General features: G+C 37.8%; 2 protein-coding genes across 7 annotated transcripts in view; one reads left to right on the forward strand and one right to left on the reverse strand.

The window, feature by feature from the left end:
* The window catches only part of LOC127413397 (TBC1 domain family member 9B-like), a 43,638-nt gene extending 23,864 nt beyond the window's left edge, over window positions 1–19,774 (reverse strand). For all 4 annotated transcript variants that reach the window (XR_007892579.1, XR_007892578.1, XM_051650535.1 and 1 more), the window contains exons 1-7: window positions 19,507–19,774; window positions 9,997–10,107; window positions 5,149–5,267; window positions 3,232–3,460; window positions 2,585–2,843; window positions 416–623; window positions 158–337 (exon numbers count right to left, since the gene is read on the reverse strand). Coding sequence is in view for 2 of the 4 variants with exons in the window: in XM_051650535.1 (XP_051506495.1) it covers window positions 158–337; window positions 416–623; window positions 2,585–2,843; window positions 3,232–3,460; window positions 5,149–5,267; window positions 9,997–10,107; window positions 19,507–19,624 (1,224 nt within the window). In the remaining 2 variants the exon portion in view is untranslated. The remainder of the gene's footprint in view (window positions 1–157; window positions 338–415; window positions 624–2,584; window positions 2,844–3,231; window positions 3,461–5,148; window positions 5,268–9,996; window positions 10,108–19,506) is intronic.
* Window positions 1–21,484, forward strand: part of LOC127413399 (MORC family CW-type zinc finger protein 3-like) — a 212,894-nt gene that overhangs the window by 51,943 nt on the left and 139,467 nt on the right. The gene's annotated exons all lie outside the window — the stretch shown is intronic.

Genomic DNA, 21,484 nt, shown 5'->3' on the forward strand with positions numbered 1-21,484 from the left:
TGTATGAATATGCTAATCATTAAATACCATGGTATAATACATGTGATAATATCACTGTAGCATTACCATTGCATGTATAGGATATATACGTATGGAAACCAATGTGAAAATTAAATAGTAGGCAGGCCAAAAGACAATTTCGTTCATATCGACTCACTGATTGGACATTTAGGCCACAGGGTCTGTCAGGCGTCCGCTGCAGGAAGTCAGAGATTCGCTGAACCAGGAAGTCTCGGTCTTTAAGATTGGCAAACAGGAAGGTCATCTTGTTTTTAGTGCTGATTGACAGTGGACTGGGCAAAACACTGCTGCTGTCTGCTTTCTCCACTATAGAGACCTACAGAGGAAGTGCTGCTGAGAGTTTTGTAATTATATAAGATTGTGTTGTGATTGTTGTAGTTGTGTGAGTGTTTACCTCTCTCAGTGGAATGATAAGCTGACACAGATCTTCCTCTCGACTGGCAAAGCAGATGTAGTTGTTAGACACAAACATTTGTCCAACGACGTGCATCTTAGCGAACGGTGTCCAGAGCGTGCAGTCGGTGTGTCCATCCAAACGCTCGTCCTGTGTGAGCCGGAAGAGCATTCTGTATCGCTCATTCTTTGCACGGGCATCCAAGTCCCTGAAACATCCGAACAGTAACTCAGAATTTAAAGTAGTTAAACAACAGTCAAAATCTCCCCCTCTGCAGCAGCTGTCAATTTTATACGTACATGCACATATAAAACTTTAGTTTGACGTCAATGTGACATAGTCATTATGTTCGAGTAATCTTTCAAACTTGTATTGCATGAGGAAAAAAAAAAGTTTTCATTACAACAATTTCAAATAAAATAAAAATATATATAAAAATTGAAAAAGCAGAAAATATGTAACTGAACTGACTTAATGAGTGAAATGAAATGAATTGAATTGGTTTCTTAAACTGATTCAAAAAATGAAAAGAGATTAATTGAAATCAAAATTAATTGGTTTCTTTAACTGATCCATGAATTGAATCAAATGAATTGAATCAAATGAATTGGTTTCATTAACTGACTCATTAGTGAAATGAACTGGCTTACGATTCATGAGTGGAATCAAATGAATCTGATTCTTGAACCAATTCATGAGTGAAATCAAATTATTTGGTTTAATTAACTGATTCATCAATTAAATCAAATTAATTGTTTCAAACAATTTGGTGTCTGGAAATTATTCATCAATTGGAATTAATTGAATCAAATGAATTGGTTTCTTCAACTGAATCATGAGCGAAATTAAACAAATTGGTTTCTTGAACTGATTCATAAGTGAAATCAAATGAATTGATTTCATTGACTCATGAGAGAAATGAATCAAATGAATTGGTTTCATTAACTGACTCATGAGAGAAATGAATCAAATGAATTGGTTTCATTAACTGACTCATGAAATTAATCAAATGAATTGGTTTAAACTGACTCATTAGTGAAATGAACTGGCTTACGATTCATGAGTGGAATCAAATGAATCGGTTTCTTGAACTGACTCATGAGTGAAATCAAATTAATTGACTCAAACGAATTGGTTTCTTGATGATTCAGGAGTTAAATAAAATGAATTGAATCAGATGAATTGGTTTCTTGATGATTCATGAGTGGAATCAAAAGAACTGAATCAAATGAATTGGTTTCTTGATTCAGGAGTTAAATCAAATGAACCGGTTTCTTGAACCGATTCATGAGTGAAATAAAATTATTTGGTTTAATTAACTGATTCATCAATTAAATGAATTGTTTCAAACAATTTGGTGTCTGGAAATCATTCATCAATTGGAATTAATTGAATCAAATGAATTGATTTCATTAACTGACTCATGAGAGAAATGAATCAAATGAATTGGTTTCATTAATTGACTCATGAGAGAAATGAATCAAATGAATGGGTTTCATTAACTGACTCATGAGAGAAATGAATCAAATGAATTGGTTTCATTAACTGACTCATGAGTGAAATGAATCAAATGAATTGATTTCATTAACTGACTCATGAGAGAAATGAATCAAATGAATTGGTTTCATTAATTGACTCATGAGAGAAATGAATCAAATGAATGGGTTTCATTAACTGACTCATGAGAGAAATGAATCAAATGAATTGGTTTCATTAACTGACTCATGAGTGAAATGAATCAAATGAATTGGTTTCATTAACTGACTCATGAGTGAAATGAATCAAATGAATTGGTTTAAACTGACTCATGATTTAAATAAAATGAAGTGGCTCAAATGGACTGGTTCCTTCAACCAACACATGAGTGAAATCAAATGAACTGAATCAAACAAATTAGTTCCTTCATGAACTGATTCATGGGTGAATTGTATTTCTAAATCCGGTTACATTGAAATGTCCACCAAAAGGAAATTTTAAGTCACCGTGTTTGATTTTGTCTTAAAAACAAGAACCTGCACAAGCCACCTCATCTTCACAACCATTTTGTGTTTTTACAGTCTGAGCTCTTGTTCTGAAGAACGGATGACTCTGTTTTATTCATTGGTCAAACATGTATAATTAATCTCTTCAAAACGGAAACATCTCTTTGCCAGCCTGTGGTCCGCTCACCTTTTGAGCGTAGAGACGTTTTTGAGGGTCTTGCAGGGTTTGGGGAGGGAGCGATCTGCAGCGAAGCTCTCATTGTCCAACAGCTGTCTCATGGCGATGTTGGCCAGCTGCTCCATCAGTTTGAAGGTCTCATTGATGTTGAGGAACATGGAGAAGAAATGTTCAGTGTCCCGTGTGCTCACACGGATGCTCTCTGGGAAAACCAGCGTGGCGTTCTTGTCCAACTGAGTGACGTCTGTCCACTGAATTACCAATGAAACTATAATGACAACGATTAAAGGTTATGATGAGTAGTGGATGAGTGCATTTAATTCAGTATAAAACGGAGCACTCTTCACAAAACAGTCAACAGATTACAGAGTGAATAGATGACAATAAATATGAGAACTTCACACTAAACCAGAAGAGTTCTCTATTCTTCAAGCTGTTTTTTATTCTTGTTTTGGTTCTGGTTAGAACCTACAATGGCATTTTCCTCCACTGAAAACAGCATTTCGAAAACACTTTCCATTACTGCATACTTTGGAAAGAGCGAAAAACAAACTGTTTCAAGTGAAAACAGATTAGTGTGAATGTGACCCAAGAATGCAGCCCTAATCCAGACTTTCTAACCAAATACTAATGTACAATTTCACATTCTCTCTTACCCTCTTTTCCAAGCAGGAAGGAGTAGAAGCACAGGTGATTGATGGACAGGTAAATCCAGCCCTGTCGTGGGACTCTACCCTTCCAATAGCTGCAAGGATAATAGTTCACCAGCTTCTCTTCCTCCGGCATTCCGAACAACTTCCGCATCTTCAGCTCGGCTTCACGAAACTTTCCGGGATCCTCGTCTTCCTGAGCTTTGCCGCTCTTATTGTCCTCAGCGATGATGCCCTACAGAGAGAAGAGTTTTCTAATATTGCTCAGACACCTAATATTCTAACATTCCTCAAATGACATGCGTGTGTTTTAAGAAACATATAACATACTTCTCTCTGCAAAGACTTTTACATTTGCATTTACTAATTTAACCATTAGAAGTGACAAAATTAAACAGAGACATCTATAAGTAAGCCATTGAAGAGTTGATTTCCCCTAAAAGTTTTAAAAACAATCATTATGTTGGCTTGACAACTGCTATTTTACCAATTTCTAAACCAAGACCTAAATTTCTGACTGTAATTCCTCCTAAAGCGTTCAAGCAACATCCACCCAAACTTGGCACAGACCTTCAGACTGTTCTGACTCGGGTTGCTGTATCTTTTCTAACTGATCAGAATTACGGTTTTCGCACAGCGGGCGAACAAATATCCCTCAAATCCAATAGACTTACATTGATGGAATGTTCAAATGAGCCAAGACTATTCAAACTCAAGCTGTCAAAAAATACAACAATTAAAATGTAAACGAGGCCTTTGATCGGTTCTCTCTCTCTCAAAGTTTGTCTTGAAAACCTACCTATCTAGTTATTTTTGCAATTCTGTTTGGTGACACTAGTGGCAAAGGAATGACACACTTCAGCTTTAAAACGAAAAATGGAAATGCAGCTGGTTTGGTCCTGTGTATTTGGCGATGAATTCAGACCTAGTCTTCAAAACATCATCTAAGACAAACCGATCTACAACCGTACTTGTCTTCTGACTACTTTAATTTTCATTTAATACAAAACAAAACCAAGACAGGTGGTATGTAGCATGTTAGCATGTTTTCTGTGGAACCAAAATAAGGCCTGGGAAGCTAATGGACTACAATCTGTGAGGAAATAATTAAACAACTGTCAACAGGGTGATGAGAAGTAATGAGAGATTTATAAACTATATAAATGTACATGCACTGTATTCGCGGCTTTCTCTTTACTCCCGTGCACTTGCGTCTCGGTCAGTAAGCAGCTTTCTCCACAGCAAAGTAATTTCCCCGCAATGCTTGTGTAAATAACAAACATGGGATCCGAAGAAAACGTAACTATTTTATTCTCTGTCACTTTGCTTTATTTCTAGATAATCCAGAGTTGTTGCAGTGTTCATTTTCCAATTTTCCATTGAGACCTGCAGGGAAATTACGCTGCAAAAGTGGGGTTTCCCTCTTACATCAAACACAGGGATTCCTCCAGTGTACTTGAGCACATAAACATGGACTTGAGGGACAGTCGTCGATATTTTTTAAATTGGTGTGTATAAATGGGTATATTTTATAGTGTATGTGCTTTTCTCTTTTCCCGCTATACTCTCAGAAATGTTGAATTCTTTCCCACTGTGTTGACTTGTTGTTGGGCTCAATCCTATGATGTTTGTTATCCGGTCTGTTCCATGCACTTGCATCCTTTTCAAACATATGTTAGAATGCCGCTAATGCGTTTACATGACCACATGTGTTAAACCGCTTTCTCTTAATTCCTTAAAGGGTGTAAGAAAAAACGCCACTCTCATTTACATGATGTTTCAGAACGCCGCTTTCTGCAAAAACCCTGGAATAAATCGTTTTCTTAAGTGCATGAAAACATGGTCAATTAGAAGGCTCTCTGCTCTAACTGAACCAATAATTTTGCTTTGCATTGACCAAAAAAAAAAAAACTACAGCCCTACCTGTATTTTACCCTTGACGAAGGTGGTGATGTCATCATCATTGTCAAAGATGGACAGAGTCTGGAGTAGATTGGCCTCGAGCCACTCCCAGTGCTCAGTGATCTCCTTACGAGATGAGCCTGAGACAGACACACACACACACACACACACACACACACACTTTAGACAGAATTGCATCCTCAGTCACCATTCACTTTCATTGTATGGAAAAAAGATGCACTGAAAGTGAATGGTGACTGTGGCTATCATTCAGCCAAACGTCTCATTTTGTGCACCACCCATAATGAACTATCCTTTTAACTGTGTCACAGTCTTTAAAATGTCACTCAAATCCAGGACGGCTGTTCAAAGGTCAAGCGCCGGTTTATACCCATAACATACAGTAAATGTTATAGTCTGCCATGAGACTGAACAACCAAGTCAGTCAGTCACTCTACAGATCTCCAGATGTTTCTAGGAAACAGACCAGGTAAATTAAATTAAAGTTACTGTCAAAGAACAACTATTCTTGATGTTATCATGAATGTTATCTTTGTCTGACAAATCATTTTACAAGTCTAGACAAATCAGTTTGAGGAATGACAAACTAATTGCCAAGTATCTGTAACAGCCAATCAAGAAGAGTTTTTGGGGGGTTTATTCTCAGCCTCAGATGACAAACCAACAAACTGTTCACCGACTGTCTGGTGCATACCACACACAAAACTGACAAGAGCTGGCTGAAATCACAGGCCAAATGTGATTAGTTTATATACAATATGCAGCAGTCTGGGTGCACATGTTTTTAAGTCATGACAACAAGTTCCCGGGCTTCTACAATGAGCACTTTTGAAGAAGAACTCACAAAGTTATGTTTTAAGACACTTCACAGCAATTAAACAAGGTATCTGAGCATGCCTGTTTGTTCCGCTTTACTCTCACAGGTTATTTCCGATACCTGATTTACTCGTGGTAAATGTGTTTGGCTCGCTTTACATGTCAATCCGAGTGTCTCTTCATGTCTAAAGCCACGTTTTCACTGCATCCGAGAAACGATAAAAGCAGAAGTCATTAATTTCTAAACAAGAGTCGAACCGGAGTTCCGACTATGTGCGGATGTGGAATTTTTAGATCCAATTTGAGCTTCAGATGCGTTTAAATATTTCAACTTGCGCAACTAGACCGTATGCAACTGCCCGACCAGATGTGATATATTCAATTCAAAACTATGAACGTGAAGTGAGAAATATCAATGTTTTTGTCCTAAACTTTATTCTAAATGCCTGCTACTTTGGCAGATTGGACATTATGAATGTTAAATGTCAGATATTATCATAAAATCTTCATATTTAAATAATTTCTATGAATTTGTACTAGGGACGCACCGATATCACGGTTGAGTTGTTTTTTTTTTTCTTAATAATTTTTGAATATCTATACCTCACTTGTGTGAAACTAATTGGGGGTATATGAAAAGAAACAAGCCTCCAACTACACTTGCCACGATATCATAATGTTCAAACCGGTGCGGTGTTCACGTTCAAACCGACTAACACATATTACCGCTGGTTGGATGCTAAGTGGTACTATGGGCTAATTTTCTTTAAGCAATAGCCTACACAATAATGCAACGCAGCTTGATTTCAAACTTGGAACTTTATTTATTTATTTATTTTAACTAAAAATTCTAATGAAACAAAAAAAACATGAAGTGCAATTAAAATGTGTGTTGTTCAACTTTTTGAAAAATGGCTTTTCAACAGTTGTGAAGGGCAACATCTCTTTGGCAATGAACCAACTTCATCCATGCATTCTCTCCATCATGGGCTACCGGTCGGGTATTTCATTGTCCGGGCAAATACATCACTTATTGAGGGTTGTTGCAGGTTTAATGTTGGTGTTTTATCACCTTTCAACCCAGAACCCAGTTTAGCTGCTTCGGAAGGGTAAAGACTCTACTAGGGCTGGGCGATATGCAAGAAATATGTTCACTAATATATATATATATATATATATATATATATATATATATATATATATATATATATATATATATATATATATATATATATATATATAAAAACAATATCCAATTTCATCATCAACCCCCCGGCTGAGGGAGCGGTGAATATTTTTGCTTTAGTGATTTTGCATTGAAAATTAAATTCATTTATTTTAAAAAACATAACATAACGAAGATTTTAAAAAAATCATATATAATCACCTTTCCATTTACAGTCACTCAAGTATCCGTCTATGACAACAGGTGGAAAATTACTAATACAAATTAAGATCTAAAAACAATTATAAATGTTAACATAATAATTATAATGATGATAATAATCACTGAAATATAATTCATGGTTCGAGGTGAACGTGTTTTTGTGTTATTTTATGGTTTAATCACAGATGTATAGGCTATATATAAAGTGACCCTGCAGAGTTGCACTCACAACGAACTGCTCTGTGGAAATAAAGCGAACAGAACTCAGAGCACCTCCTGAGCTGAGATGGTCTGAGGTCATTTGCAGCATTCTCATAGACGATACTATTCTTGCAAAAAAATTTCAGAAGACTGAAACAAAGAAAGAGTGAGAACCCTTTACATACGTGTGTTCCACGAGACTGCACGCCTCCGAACAAACAGCGCATCAGACATGTGCATAGATGGCTTTTCGGTCATCTGTTCTTAAAAATATAATAAAGTGTGTTTCTTCAAACGTGTGTCTGTGTGTCTAACATCATTTCTTGTTTCATTCAGAATCTGAGACATCTTACAGTTACCCACCATGCACATTATATTCTCTACCTGCAATTAAACGTCTTCTGTCAGTGCACGTACTTTGCTGCCTGTGTAATTTGATACGTTGGTAAAGAACATCTGGCTTTCAATGCGTTATTTAGGTTCATTTATCATGTGTCGCAAACTCTTCATACCCAACTATTCTTTATTTAAGGCTATTGTATTGATATTGGAAGTTCCATTCATAATGTTTCCCCCTTCTACCCGGTATAAAATTTGTACCGAGTAAAACCGATAACACCATACACCACTGCAACCCTCCCTCTAACTACACATTATTCCAATATAAAAGTGTAACCTATTAAGAAAAACTTTATTGTTAATTAGTCTACTGGATAATTCAGCAGCAAAATTAACAGTAATTCCAGTGAAAGTCCCAGTAGAAAAGAAGCCAGTTCCCTTTGCACATTTTTCCACCCAACTTGCATGTTATAAGCAAACCGATCTATTGAGCATCTATACTAAGTAAAGTGCTTTGAGTGCCTAGAAAAGTGCTATATAAATGTAAGGAATTATTATTATTATCTACATCTGAGATGTTGGTCGTATGGAGCGCTCACATATTGCGAGCTGCTCTGAGATCTGAAAACAGCAGCGCATCATTATAGCCCCACGTGCTAGGAGTGTGTGTCATTTACATATTAAACGCAGCTTTTTGCATTTCACAAAGCTATTGTTTGTCTTTAAGGGACTTTAAATTAAATGCACGAGATATTTGGACTACTTTTATGGTGCTTTTATTGTTCTTTTATGTCATTTTTGGAGCTTGACAGTAACAAGCATGCCAAAGTCGGATTTGTATCGGACTCGTTGGACCGATACGGATTCAAGTATCGGACAGTACAAATTAGGGATGCAGTAATGATAATAATACATACATTACTGTGAATATTAATCACGATATTTAACTGAATTCATCCATCTGCTCAACAATATAACACAGTTATGTCATGGTAGCAAACAAACTTACAAACCCTTCAACCTTACTAGCTTTCTTCAAAGCTTAATTTTCATTTTTTGATCTTACTATGTCTCAAGGGACTGGCTGCTCTGACATCTGTATTGGAGAATGCCCTCTCCCTTTTAACGAATATAATCCATTGCGAGCAAATTTAAGTTAGTCGCGATTGTCACTACAAAAGTCTGGCTACACAGGAGTATTTGGGTTTAGGGGCCAGGTTTCGAGTGATTAGGGCTGCCCCCGACCAAAGATTTTTTTAGTCGACTAGTAGTCGTTAGTTTAAGCCATTAGTCGACTAGTTGTCGCACGTTTATGATATTCATTTAATTACTTAAATATGTTTTGGGGTGGAGGGGGGGGGGGGGGGCATCAGAAAATGGTTTGAGTTCCAGGGCTGAGAAAGTATAAGTAACATTGCTAACACTGTTCTACATTACAGAGAAATACTAAACCGTAATAATGAGCCTTTAAAATATACATTTTACAAGCGCACGCACGAAGCGAGCCGCAGCGACACCGGCAAAAGCGGTAATGATTCTGAATGTGTTGGAAAAACCAGCAAGGAGACTATCTGACCATTTTGTTAATTTATAGAGAGAAATGCACATTAAGTTAAACATGCAGTAAGCGAGGTACTAATTTAGCTTCCCCACTCCCCAGAAACACTTGGATAAGACTAATAGCGTATATTTATTTAGGTTATCTAACGTTAGCGTGAGCAGCCATGCTAAGTGGCTAATGTTAGGCATGTTTTAAATGATAAGCCATGTTTGAGGTCGATGAATGATAGGCGAACATTTGCCTGCAGAGTTTGCATTTCACCGTCTTGGGGTCATATTTTACCCTCTTGAAATGATCCCACAATTCGGATTTCCTGACCAACATAATTAATTACCGCATGGACCAGCCGTGTAAACGATCATGTCTGTCCGTCACTGCCTGCGTGACTTCGCCACTTCCTGTGGAGTTTTTTTTTTCCTGCGACCAACCGACCAATCAAAACTTAGTCGACCAAGCATCTTCTCATCGACTAACGTTTGGTTGACTATTAGGGGCGGTCCTACGTGTGATGGTAATGAGTTGTTCTGTACAGTTTAACACTGACCACAAGCGATGTTCCAAAAGATCTGGGACTCTCCCGTCTGGTGCAGAATTCGGTACGGAGCCACACGAGCGCTAGAGTCCAACACAACGTCCAACGTACCCACCAGCAAACCTGAGAGAAAGAGAGACAAAACAAGATTAGTACATTTTCTGAACGCAAGTGGAGTTTGTCCTGGGAGTGGTTGCCAGAGCGTTGCTATTCGGTTGTTAGGTGGTTACTTGTTGCCTCAAGTCAAAAGAGTCCACCCTCAAATCACTACAGCCACGTATACACTACAAAGATTCGGAAGTGACAACCGCATTTAAGTGCGGGAGTGAATCCCCTAAATATTCATGTCAGGTGTGTAGGGAATACAGGAGTTACTCCCGCAGTTGCAATGACTGATTACCATTGCAATGCTGCAGCGTCTCGGGCCTGAGAACAAGAAACAAGAATGTCACGAGTTTAACTCCTTTTGTGCTGATTTTTGAGCAAAGAGATTTTCCCCCAGCGATGTATTATTATCTGGCAATGTTTAGTTAGGTGCCATTGTACAGAATTGCCGTGTTTTGTTTATGCGCGTCCAAGCGGCTGCTGTTAAACAGCATGCATGCTTTCCCTGGACTGTGATGTACTTGTTACCCCAAGACCACAGGACTGGTGAGAGAAACTTGAAATGAGTGAAGACACATACCACTGTAGAAGACGACACGTCTCATATGCACCATTAATCACGTCACTAACAACTAGTTGTTCAGTTGGCTTCCGTAACAACAAGTGAAATTTCTTAAAATGCGTTTGCCACTACTTGAAATTTTCGGTAGTTATTTGGTTGTAGAATACGGTTGTCACTCCAATAATTTACCAAACTGTGTGTGTACAGAACAGGATTAAGCACTAAAAGGTGAATTGACAATCGAATTTAGCTGCAGTGTGTCCGTGGCCCATGATATTCTGGCCTCTAGATATCTCTTGGGTCTGTCCTTCAATGTAAGTCTATGGGATTGTTATTGCCTGTTGTATCATCTGCAAGAAGCTCAGAAAAGTAATTGTACACCTCTTATAGAGCACAAAAGTGCCTTGGTTCCAGAAGTATTTTTCCCATGTCTTCCATAGAGAAGAACTTTAATACACTTTGATTTGAAGCAAAAACATAAAAGGTACAAGACTGTTTACTTAATGTCTTTAATGATATTAAATCTGTGGAGTGGTTAAAAAAAATAAGTTTTAATGACATCAACCTAAGTGTATGTAAACTTCTGACTTCAACAGTATACAGTTACTTAGGCTGAAGTCATTAAAATTCCTTTTTTAACCACTCTACAGATTTAATATTAGCAAACTATAGTTTTGGCAAGTCGTTTAGGACATCTACTTTGTGCTTGACACAAGTAATTTTTCCAACAATTTAGTCAGATTGTTTCACATTTAAATTGACTATATCACAATTCCAGTGGGTCAGAAGTTTACATTCACTAAGTTAACTGTGCCTTTAAGCAGCTTGGAAAATTACAGAAAATGATAAAGCCTTTAGGTAATAAGCTTCTGATAGGAGGTGTACTGAATTGGAGGTGTACCTGTGGATGTATTTTAAGGGTACCTTCAAACTCAGTGCCTCTTTGCTTGACATCATGGGAAAATCAAAAGAAATCAGCCAAGACTCAGAAAAAAAAATTGTGGACCTCCACAAGCCTGGTTCATCCTTGGAAGCAACTTCCAAATACCTGAAGGTACGACGTTCATCTGTACAAACAATAGTACGCAAGTACTACCACGCAGCCAACATACTACTCAGGAAGGAGACACATTCTGTCTCCTAGAGGTGAACGTAGTTTGGTGCGAAAAGTGCAAATCAATCCAGAACAACAGCAAAGGACCTTGTGAAGATGCTGGAGGAAACAGGTAGACAAGTATCTATATCCACAGTAAAACGAGTCCTATATCGACATAACCTGAAAGGCTGCTCAGCAAGGAAGAAGCCACTGCTCCAAAACCGCCATAAAAACGCCAGACTACAGTTTACAAGTGCACATGCGGACAAAGATCTTACTTTTTGGAGAAATGTCTGATGAAACAAAAATTGAACAGTTTGGCCATAATGACCATTGTTATGTTTGGAGGAAAAAGGGTGAGGCTTGCAAGCCAAATTTCACCATCCCAACCGTGAAGCATGGGGGTGGGAACATCATGTTGTGGGGGTGCTTTACTGCAGGAGGGACTGGTGCACTTCACAAAATAGATGGCATCAGGAGAAAGTCAAGGTATTGGAGTGGCCATCACAAAGCCCTGATCTAAACTGGCAGAACTGAACAAGCGTGTGCGAGCAAGGAGGCCTACAAACCTGACTCAGTTACACCAGTTCTGTCTGGAGGAATGGGACAAAATTCCAGCAACTTATTGTGAGAAGCTTGTGAAAGGCTACCCAAAATGTTTGACCCAATTTAACAATTTAAAGTCAATGCTACCAAACACTACCAAAGTGTATGTAAACTTCTGACCCACTGGGAAATAAAAGCTGAAATAAATCATTCTCTCTACTATTATTCTGACATTTCACATTCTTAAAATAAAGCATTGATCCTAACTGACCTAAGACAGGAAATGTTTTCTACAATTAAATGTCAGGAATTGTGAAAAACTGAGTTTAAATGTACTTGGCTATGGTGTATATAAACTTCTGACTTCAACTTTATATATCTACCTATCTAATACACACGCGTTAATTCCGGACCTTGAATCAGCACTCAGATGTAGTATGCGACCGATATATCGGTCATATTAGCCTTTCACCGATATATCGGTATCGGTGTATATTTTACCGATATGCACCGATATGAAAACTTTTTCAGAACATATAATGCAGAAAACAATGCTTTAGAATTGGTGTCATAGCGTAGTTTTTCCAGCAGAGCGCACCCTGACTCCATTGTTTACAGAGCTGACTCTGAACTGATGGTGGTTCTGCAGACAGGGCGGAGTTAAACGGTGAGCATTTGATCGGTCTCTTTTCCTTAAATTGCTAACTAGTTTGCGAAATACATACTGGAAAGCTAATAAAAAATGACCCCATCGTTTTATATAACTAATATAACGTTAACCCTGTCCCTGACAACCATGTCACTGATGTTTAAAGAGAAACCAACCTTCAGAAAACAGTAAAAGAAAAAAATTAATCTATTCCAAATCTGATGCTAAATTCCTCTGAAAAGGGGCATTTATCTGCGACGTGCTCACCTTGAATTATGATCATTGTACATTAAATATAGAACATGACACGCATTCACTGAATCAACGTTAGTGAATATTTAACAAACATATTTATTGAAAACAATTGAATAATGCAGGATCAATCGAACAACCCTAAAAGCCTGTTCTAAACGGAAATCACCAAGTAAAAGTTACTTAACATATCAAAACAGTCAGGACATTGTTGAAAACAATTAACAGTTAGACTAAGCCAAATCTATGAGAGAGAAAAAAAATGCGCTGATAAGTTGCGCATATTTCACAACGTGCAGTCGTACATTAGCCATTGATCTAATATGACAGCTGTTCGGTAAAGAACGTTAACCAATAACAGTTACGATGTTAAAAAAATCCTATCCTGCGCTTGAAAAAGCCTGCTCAGCGAAAAAATAACATCCAAGCATGCACAGATGTAAAGAAGACTCAAATGTGAAAACATCCTTAGGATAGGGGGCCTGGGTAGCTCAGTGGTAAAAGATGCTGGCTACCACCCCTGGAGTTCGCTAGTTCGCTAGTTCGAATCCCAGGGCGTGCTGAGTGACTCCAGCCAGGTCTCCTAAGCAACCAAATTGGCCCGGTTGCTAGGGAGGGTAGAGTCACATGGGGTAACCTCCTTGTGGTCGCTATAATGTGGTTCGTTCTCGGTGGGGCGTGTGGTGAGCTGAGCGTGGATGCCGCGGTGGATGGCGTGAAGCCTCCACACGCACTATGTCTCCGTGGCAACGCGCTCAACAAGCCATGTGATAAGATGCGCGGGTTGGCTGTCTCAGACGTGGAGGCAACTGGGATTCGTCCTCCGCCACCCGGACTGAGGCGAATCACTACGCGACCACGAGGACTTAAAAGCTCATTGGGAATTGGGCATTCCAAATTGGTTGAAAAAGGGGAAAAATCCACAAAAACAAAACCTTCCTTAGTACTGATGTTAATTAAGCTATTTATTTTATTTTTATTTATTCTTTATTTTAATGGTCAGCATTTGACTGATATTAAACAGTTCTGATTTTTATTTAGCTGTTTATTATATTTTTATTTATTCTTTATTTTCTCAGTGTTCATTTCTAGAATTTGTTGACAATGTCAATTATAATAGTAATGTCAAATGTTCTTTGATAAAAATATTTAAGAAAGCAACCTTCTGAGTACCTTTGCATAGTCATATCGGTGCAGAATGCACACAGAAAAGGTCCGTTTTCATTCCAGCTCAAAAATTAGCTATATCGGTCACCATATCGGTAATCGGTGAATTGTCCCTCTCTAAAATCGGTATCGGTCTCAAAAATCCCATATCAGTCGGGCTCTACTCAGATGCTTCACTCTTTCTATCACTCCGCTTGTTTTCGTGGCATTCTAAACTAAAAGGTGTAAGAGCAGCGCAGATGTGTAAAAAAGCTAGATGTGTGTCTTTTCGTTTTTCCGTGACATTAAAGATGGCGTAAATTGAAAATTTTTGTGTGTTATGAGCCAGTACAGTTTGACATGAATTGAGTCAGCGCATATCAGTCAGCGAGCGGTTTCTCTGAAGTCATCGGCATTGTCTCTCACTCAATGATCGCTCGGATTACTATTACAATAATAAAGCTGGGAAATACAGTTAAACTGACAGCATCAGCATTAAGGCTTATCACGCTGAGAGACACACAACAGACGGAAAAATCTAAAACATACTCAAGACGCTTAGCGAATACCGGAGTTTCCACACTGTGTTATGAATGGTTTTCCTCAATGTAGTCTATAGGCAAGTACCACTTTCACAACGGTCATGTCCGTTTATGCCGTTTTTCATATCTGTATTTTCATGCTTATTATGATTTTAATTTGGTCAATAATTGACCAACATATATCGTAGTTGATACGTCGGTGAATACCTAGTAAAACAAAAGTTATTAATTAATGCAAAAAATGAGCGGGATTTTCACTTCTGGAACCTGACTATCGCGCTCTACAAGCCACATGATTTAAGGCATCATTCATGTCTGTATTGCAAACGCCGGAGGACGAGTTACACGCCAAAGTTTCACACTCAGGGTTAGGGGTTTACATGTATGAGCAATTGTAATAGTGATGTGTGCTTGACTTAAACATTGTGTTTATATTAAATAGCTCTCATGCTGTATTTAAAAAAAAAAAATAAATATTAAAAAAAAAAAAAAAAAAAAAAAAAAAGAGGAAAAACATCTTGGTCAATAACACCAATTTAAGCTGAGCTGTTTCCTTCAGTTATCATGGCATGCATGATGTAATCACAACACACTGCTGACTCAAACACATTCAACCCAAACCTCTTTATCATCCAGCTAAACACTGAAAGAGACGCTGTGTGTGCGTATATGCGATTTAGAGGAATGACTTTAAGACGGCATGTCATACCATTTCTCTGTGACACGCCTGAACTTCCTCCTGCAAATTTGCACATGATCAGTTGATGTGTGATTCTGACAGTGAGATAAATACCAACTCCTGCTGTCAAACTGTGACAAAAACAATGCTTTTTCCAATAAGTAATGTGTTTAATATACACAAGCATGATATTAACACACATCACAACAAATAACAGCTTTACTGAACCACATCTAAACTCAAAACACAGGAACTGGAAGTCTGGACATGCAACATCGCCCATGTAATTTCCAGACAATAACAGTCAGAACCTCTCTACTCTCTCTCTACCCGGTGGTACACTGGCGAGGAGACCAGAGGCCGTTCTTTTTAGGGATGTTCCAATATCGATACTGGTATCGGAATCGGGTCTGATTAAGGAGGCACCGATACCACTTTCTCTCTTCCAATCCGATTCCGATATCTGAAATCTCAGTATTTGCCGATATCAATCCCGATCCGATACCAGTGTTGTTTTTTTGCATAATCAGTTTAGAATATCTTTATTGTGTGGAACTAATTGGGAGTACTCTTTACTATGTGAAGAAACACAAACCTCTAACTACACATTATTTCAATATAAATGTATAGCCAATTAAGAAAGACTTTGTTAACTAGCATACTGGATAACGGAGCAGCAAAATTAACAGTAATTCCAGTCGTGCACCTTTAACTTTAAAAACCTCAGGCTTTTATTTTGACATTCTGATTTCAGAACTCTTCAGGAAGTCCTGTATGTGTCTATTTGTGGGCCACTTCATAGTAGTTTAATTCGCTTCTTATTCAAATTCTGGTAAAATGCACCCCCAGTGCCGTTCTAAATGCATATTACAAGTGAACCGAACTATTGAGCATCTACATCTGAGATGTTGTTCGTGAGGAGCGCTCAAATATTGCACACCACGTGAAGGCTAAAAATAGCCGCGAGAGTGTGTGTTTGTATGTCAACAGCTGGTGCTGCACGCGCATTTTATATATTTACTTATTAAACACAGCCTTTTGTGATTCACAGAGCTATCACACGTCTTCATGTGTCTTTGAATAAAATGCACGAGTCATATGAACTACTTTATTTGTGTTTTTATGGTTCTTTTGTGTCATTTTTGGAACTTCACAGTAACGAACATGACTAACACACAGTATCGGATTTGGATCGGGCTCATCGGACCGATCCATCTAAAAACATCAGTATCGGAGCCGATACCGATCCAGGTATCAGAATGGTGCGTCCCTAATACTGAGCTCATGTACTTTTACTTGTGCTCGTAAAAATGGTCGGATACAAAAACCGATACCATCTGACATTCAAAAGTCATAACGTAAACATTCAGCGCACAAATTAAAATCATGTGATGTCCTAGTGAGATTATTTAACCGTAAAAGTTGGGATTTAATGAGATAAATATATAGTTTGCATGTGCTGTACGCTTCAAATGTGAGCGTTTGTGAACATGTAGAGCTGGTGTTGTGCCGACATAAAGACACAAAGTGCTCAAACCTTTTAGAGCTCCTTGACTCATATACGGAAAACACCATCATGAGCATCGCATGCTCTGTCTGTAGCAGATGACAGCAAGCAGAGCGCTAATTCAATTTGTAGCGCGAGACACATACAGACTACATATTTATTTAATTAAATAGTAGCCTTTTGCGGTTTGATAATCACTTTGAGTCACGTAGCGACCGGCTTTTCCAGAATCCGGATTGAGAAGCTACCGCCATAACACAAACACTTCAAAATAAAAGCTCCGTCAAAATAAAAGCTCACTTTAAAAGGAAAAAAAAATCCTACAGAAATAATCACTACTGTATAGTTATGTAATATTCACTGTAATACAACTACTACTAATAATAATAAATCAATAGCAATTGTATTATATTTAAGCAATATCTCACATTTGTGATACTCTTTTATGCAGCACGTTATTTAACAAAATATAACTTCAATGTTCCATTTTGGATTGTGCTGTGAGGTTCTGTATGAAAGCACTTCACATGATAAAATAATACAATATTAAAGGTGCACTTCTGCCTTTGTGTCATCTTGGACTTACACTGACACCTAGCGGCTTGGATTGTTTTCAGTTTCAGATACCATTGTAGAAATTTAGTATTCACAGTCAGCCATGATTACTTTAATTAATGAGTGAAAGTGTCAAATAACAGGATGGTTACCGAGATTAAGCGAGTAGTATTCGGCTGGTCATGTGATTCTAACATGGCCACCTCCATGCGCGGACCCTCTCCATGTAGAATAAAACAGCTTTTATAAGGTTACTGATATGACTGGAGTCTTCATTTTAATGAGTGTGCTCATGATTTTATACATATATTCCAAAATTACAACTCATGTCTTTGAGTTAAACTTTTTTTTAAATGAGGAAAAAAATTACAGAGTGCACCTTTAAATTGAAAATGAATTGATTCAAGTTAATTAAACTATTAATTTAAACAACATTTTGATACTAAACTGAAATGGAATTTCAAATAAATAAATAAAAAAACAATAAAAAAAAAAATAAATTAAAAAATTAAAAAATAAATACTACAGGTATTGGACTCGGTATTGGCGAGTACCAAAAAGGAAGTATCGGTACTCCTACTCTTTTTTTTCTCTTTCTTTTTAAGGTATTGGGAGGTCCCTAGTTCTTTTTGAATGGAAGTCTATGGAGGAGATGCGTCTGTGTGCTGAATAAACTACTTTTGGGAGGAAATAACTCCACACTTACTGAACTGACTACCTGTTCGCTAATCTATAACATGTTTTACTCTAAATAATCCTTTTGGCTTGAACTATGTGTGGATATTACTACGATAAAATTGCTGTTTTAAAATAACAGTCACGGACAATTTTGCGACAGGAAGGTGTCAGTTTACGGCTCTCGCCATTTATTTGTATAGTATCCGCAAACGGTGATTTACTGTCATAACACGTTAGCTGACTGTCAAACAGCTCACTAATGCGCATGCGCAATTGCTATACCAGACGGGAAAACTGCGTGTTTTAGCATAATATAAAGATGAAGAGGCACAATTTATGATTCCAATATTATCCATTTTTATTGCTGATTTGAAATATGTTATTTGATCGTAATCTTGACCAACCGTTTTGGAGATTTCGGTCTTTTCCCATTCAAGTAGATAAGAGCTGCACTGGCATAACTGGAAATAGCCTCCCGAGAGTATTCCAAAGATGGCCGACAGTGGACCGACTTGCTAGAAAGACTTCACCGTTACGCTCTCTTCTATGTCAAAACGCGGAGGTTGTTATTTCTGGTGTAATGCCGAAGGAATCCTGATGTTACTGAGTTTATAACGTCACAGCAGTAATAAAGGGTTCAGAGGTGAATGTAGTCATGGTCCTGTCATGTGATGGGCTCTTAAAAAGTGCATGTTTGTTTCTTTGTTTGTTTTAAATCTTCAAGAGAACGCATATGAACAACATTCTCAGATGTTGAGCGCATCTTATAAAATTAAGAGGAAAAAAAAAACACCACAGAGAGCAGTGTTTTGGACATTTTACCACAAACATTTTCAGAAAAGACAACATGGAACCATATATATGTATATATATATATATATAGGCTATTAATTAAATACTCATTACAACGTAGGTAAATACAAAAACATACAGCCTATTACACGTCTTCATTTAATATATGTACCAGCACGTATATATATGATTATATAATATATACGCCAGATATAAATAAACAGATGACGCATACACAGTCAGCATCAAATGAGATGCATCATAAACACAACCAACCCGAAGCGTTTTTCATGTGTCATAATAAAAAAGACGTATGCATAGATTTCTTAATAACCCATATATTTAAATGCATCAGTAATTTTCCATGCATATGTCAGCAATCACGTAAGCTTAGATATAAATTGCAGTCATACCCGTGATGCCGCCTCCTCTGCCGTGTCCCTTCCTCCTCTGCAGAATGAAATACGGATTCGCCCGCTCGCTCACCCACAGCGCGTTCGCCAGTAACACCTCCTCCGGGGTAATCCACATGGCTCAGCGGGCACTTTTACTCTCTACAGAGGCGTTATTTATACATTCGCTGCGGTAAACGTGCGAGTTTAAATCATATCAGACTGGCGGAACTCAGCTGATGTTTGTCTGCACGAGCCGCCCAAAACACTGCGGGTGAAACCAGCCACCGTGGAGCCAAAATGGCCGCCAGAGCTCGAGAATTGCAAAATAAAAGCCTTTTTAAATACCAGTACTGCAACTACTTTTATTATTGTTGATAAAAAATAATAATAATAATATTAAAGAAGTTTTGGGGAAAGTTCGAATTCTTCTTATTTGTCATTTTTTTTAACTTTTACTGAATTATTTCGTTTTGCTATCTCTGTGCTGTTATTAAGTGTGTTCTAGCTATAAATAAATTATAATAGCTTAGCAGCATAAAAATACAGAGTAAAGGTTTTTTGTTTTTTTTCTTTCCTTTTACCATACAACCTTTTCTCTGACTTTCTTCTGCCTGTCATGTTTGTAATATAATTTTCAATTATGCATTGTGGCTTATGTGAGCTTGTTTGTGTGTTTAGGCTGGATTTTTATTTTATGCTTTATTTGAACATTCAGTTTACAGTGATTATAGAACAAAGATGTATTCTTAAATAAAATGTTCCTATTGTTCCATATGTAACACTGATGAGGAGAAAAGTTATGCTTGTAAATGAGAGTCCTTGCCAAAAGAACTTGTTGGTGAAAGTTAGATAGCTTGACAGGGAGTTTTTGAATATCATAATTACATATTAGAACAAACTTTGCGCCACCAAGTTGTAAGAAGACAAGCTGAGGGAAAAGATTCCAAATAATTGGGATTTTTAAGGAATCGATTAAGCCAGGTAAATTTAATTGTGTTATTTAGTGAGCTAAAATCAATGAAGCTTAAGCCACCCTTTTTGTGAGAACTTAGTATCACTGACTTTTTCAAATAATGGGATTTGTTTTTCCATAAAAATTTAATCAAGATTCCATCGATTACTTTACATGTGGGCTTATCAACGTACAATGACTGAGCGGCATAAGTTAGGCGAGACAGACCCTCTGCTTTAACAAGCAAACCTCTGCCTTTCAAAGAAAGGTCTCTCTGCAGCCAGCAATTAAGCCATTTCATTGTTTTTGTAACAACTGGGTTAAAATTAGCAGTGCATCTAGTTTTATCTTTGGTTATTTGTATACCCAAATATGTAACACAGACCTAAACCCTTTTAACTGCAATACCACCAATTGAAGAAATCCTACTGTTTCTTATCGGAAGTAATTCACATTTATTAAGATTAAGATGTAGGCCTGAGGCTTGAGAAAAGAGATGAAGAGTACATAGGGCTGCTGGTGTTTGCAGAGAGTCTTCTAAGAACAGAGCAGTATATATCATCCGCTAACTGACTAATAATTATCTCTGTGTTGCCAGTACCAGGGATGGATTACCGACCGGGCCAATGGGGCCAGTGCACAGGGGCCCTTGACTGCCCGGGGGGGCCCTGGGCTTTAAGGTTGCACGATCCAGTTTGGCAATCCCCCCACTAGAAAACCCATCAACAATGAAAACAACCCCACCACCACCACCACCGCTCAACAAATTTTGGGTCAGTTGCTATGTAAAAAAAATGGTGGGAGGGGAGAGGGGCCCTTGGAGATAATTGGCCCCGGGGCCTTTGCAATTCATAATCCGTCCCTGGCCAATACTGATGCCTTTTAGATGGCTTGCTTTGATGTTGCAATTAAAAAAGATAGGGAGAGACTGGACATCCCTGTCTAACTCCACGGTTTAAAAAGAATCTGGGAGAGGTACCGTTACTTAACTTAATGGAGCTACTACTATTCATATACAGCATTTTAACCATATTACAAAAGGAG

The sequence above is a fragment of the Myxocyprinus asiaticus genome, chromosome 22, assembly GCF_019703515.2.
Source record: "Myxocyprinus asiaticus isolate MX2 ecotype Aquarium Trade chromosome 22, UBuf_Myxa_2, whole genome shotgun sequence".
Lineage (NCBI taxonomy): Eukaryota > Metazoa > Chordata > Actinopteri > Cypriniformes > Catostomidae > Myxocyprinus > Myxocyprinus asiaticus.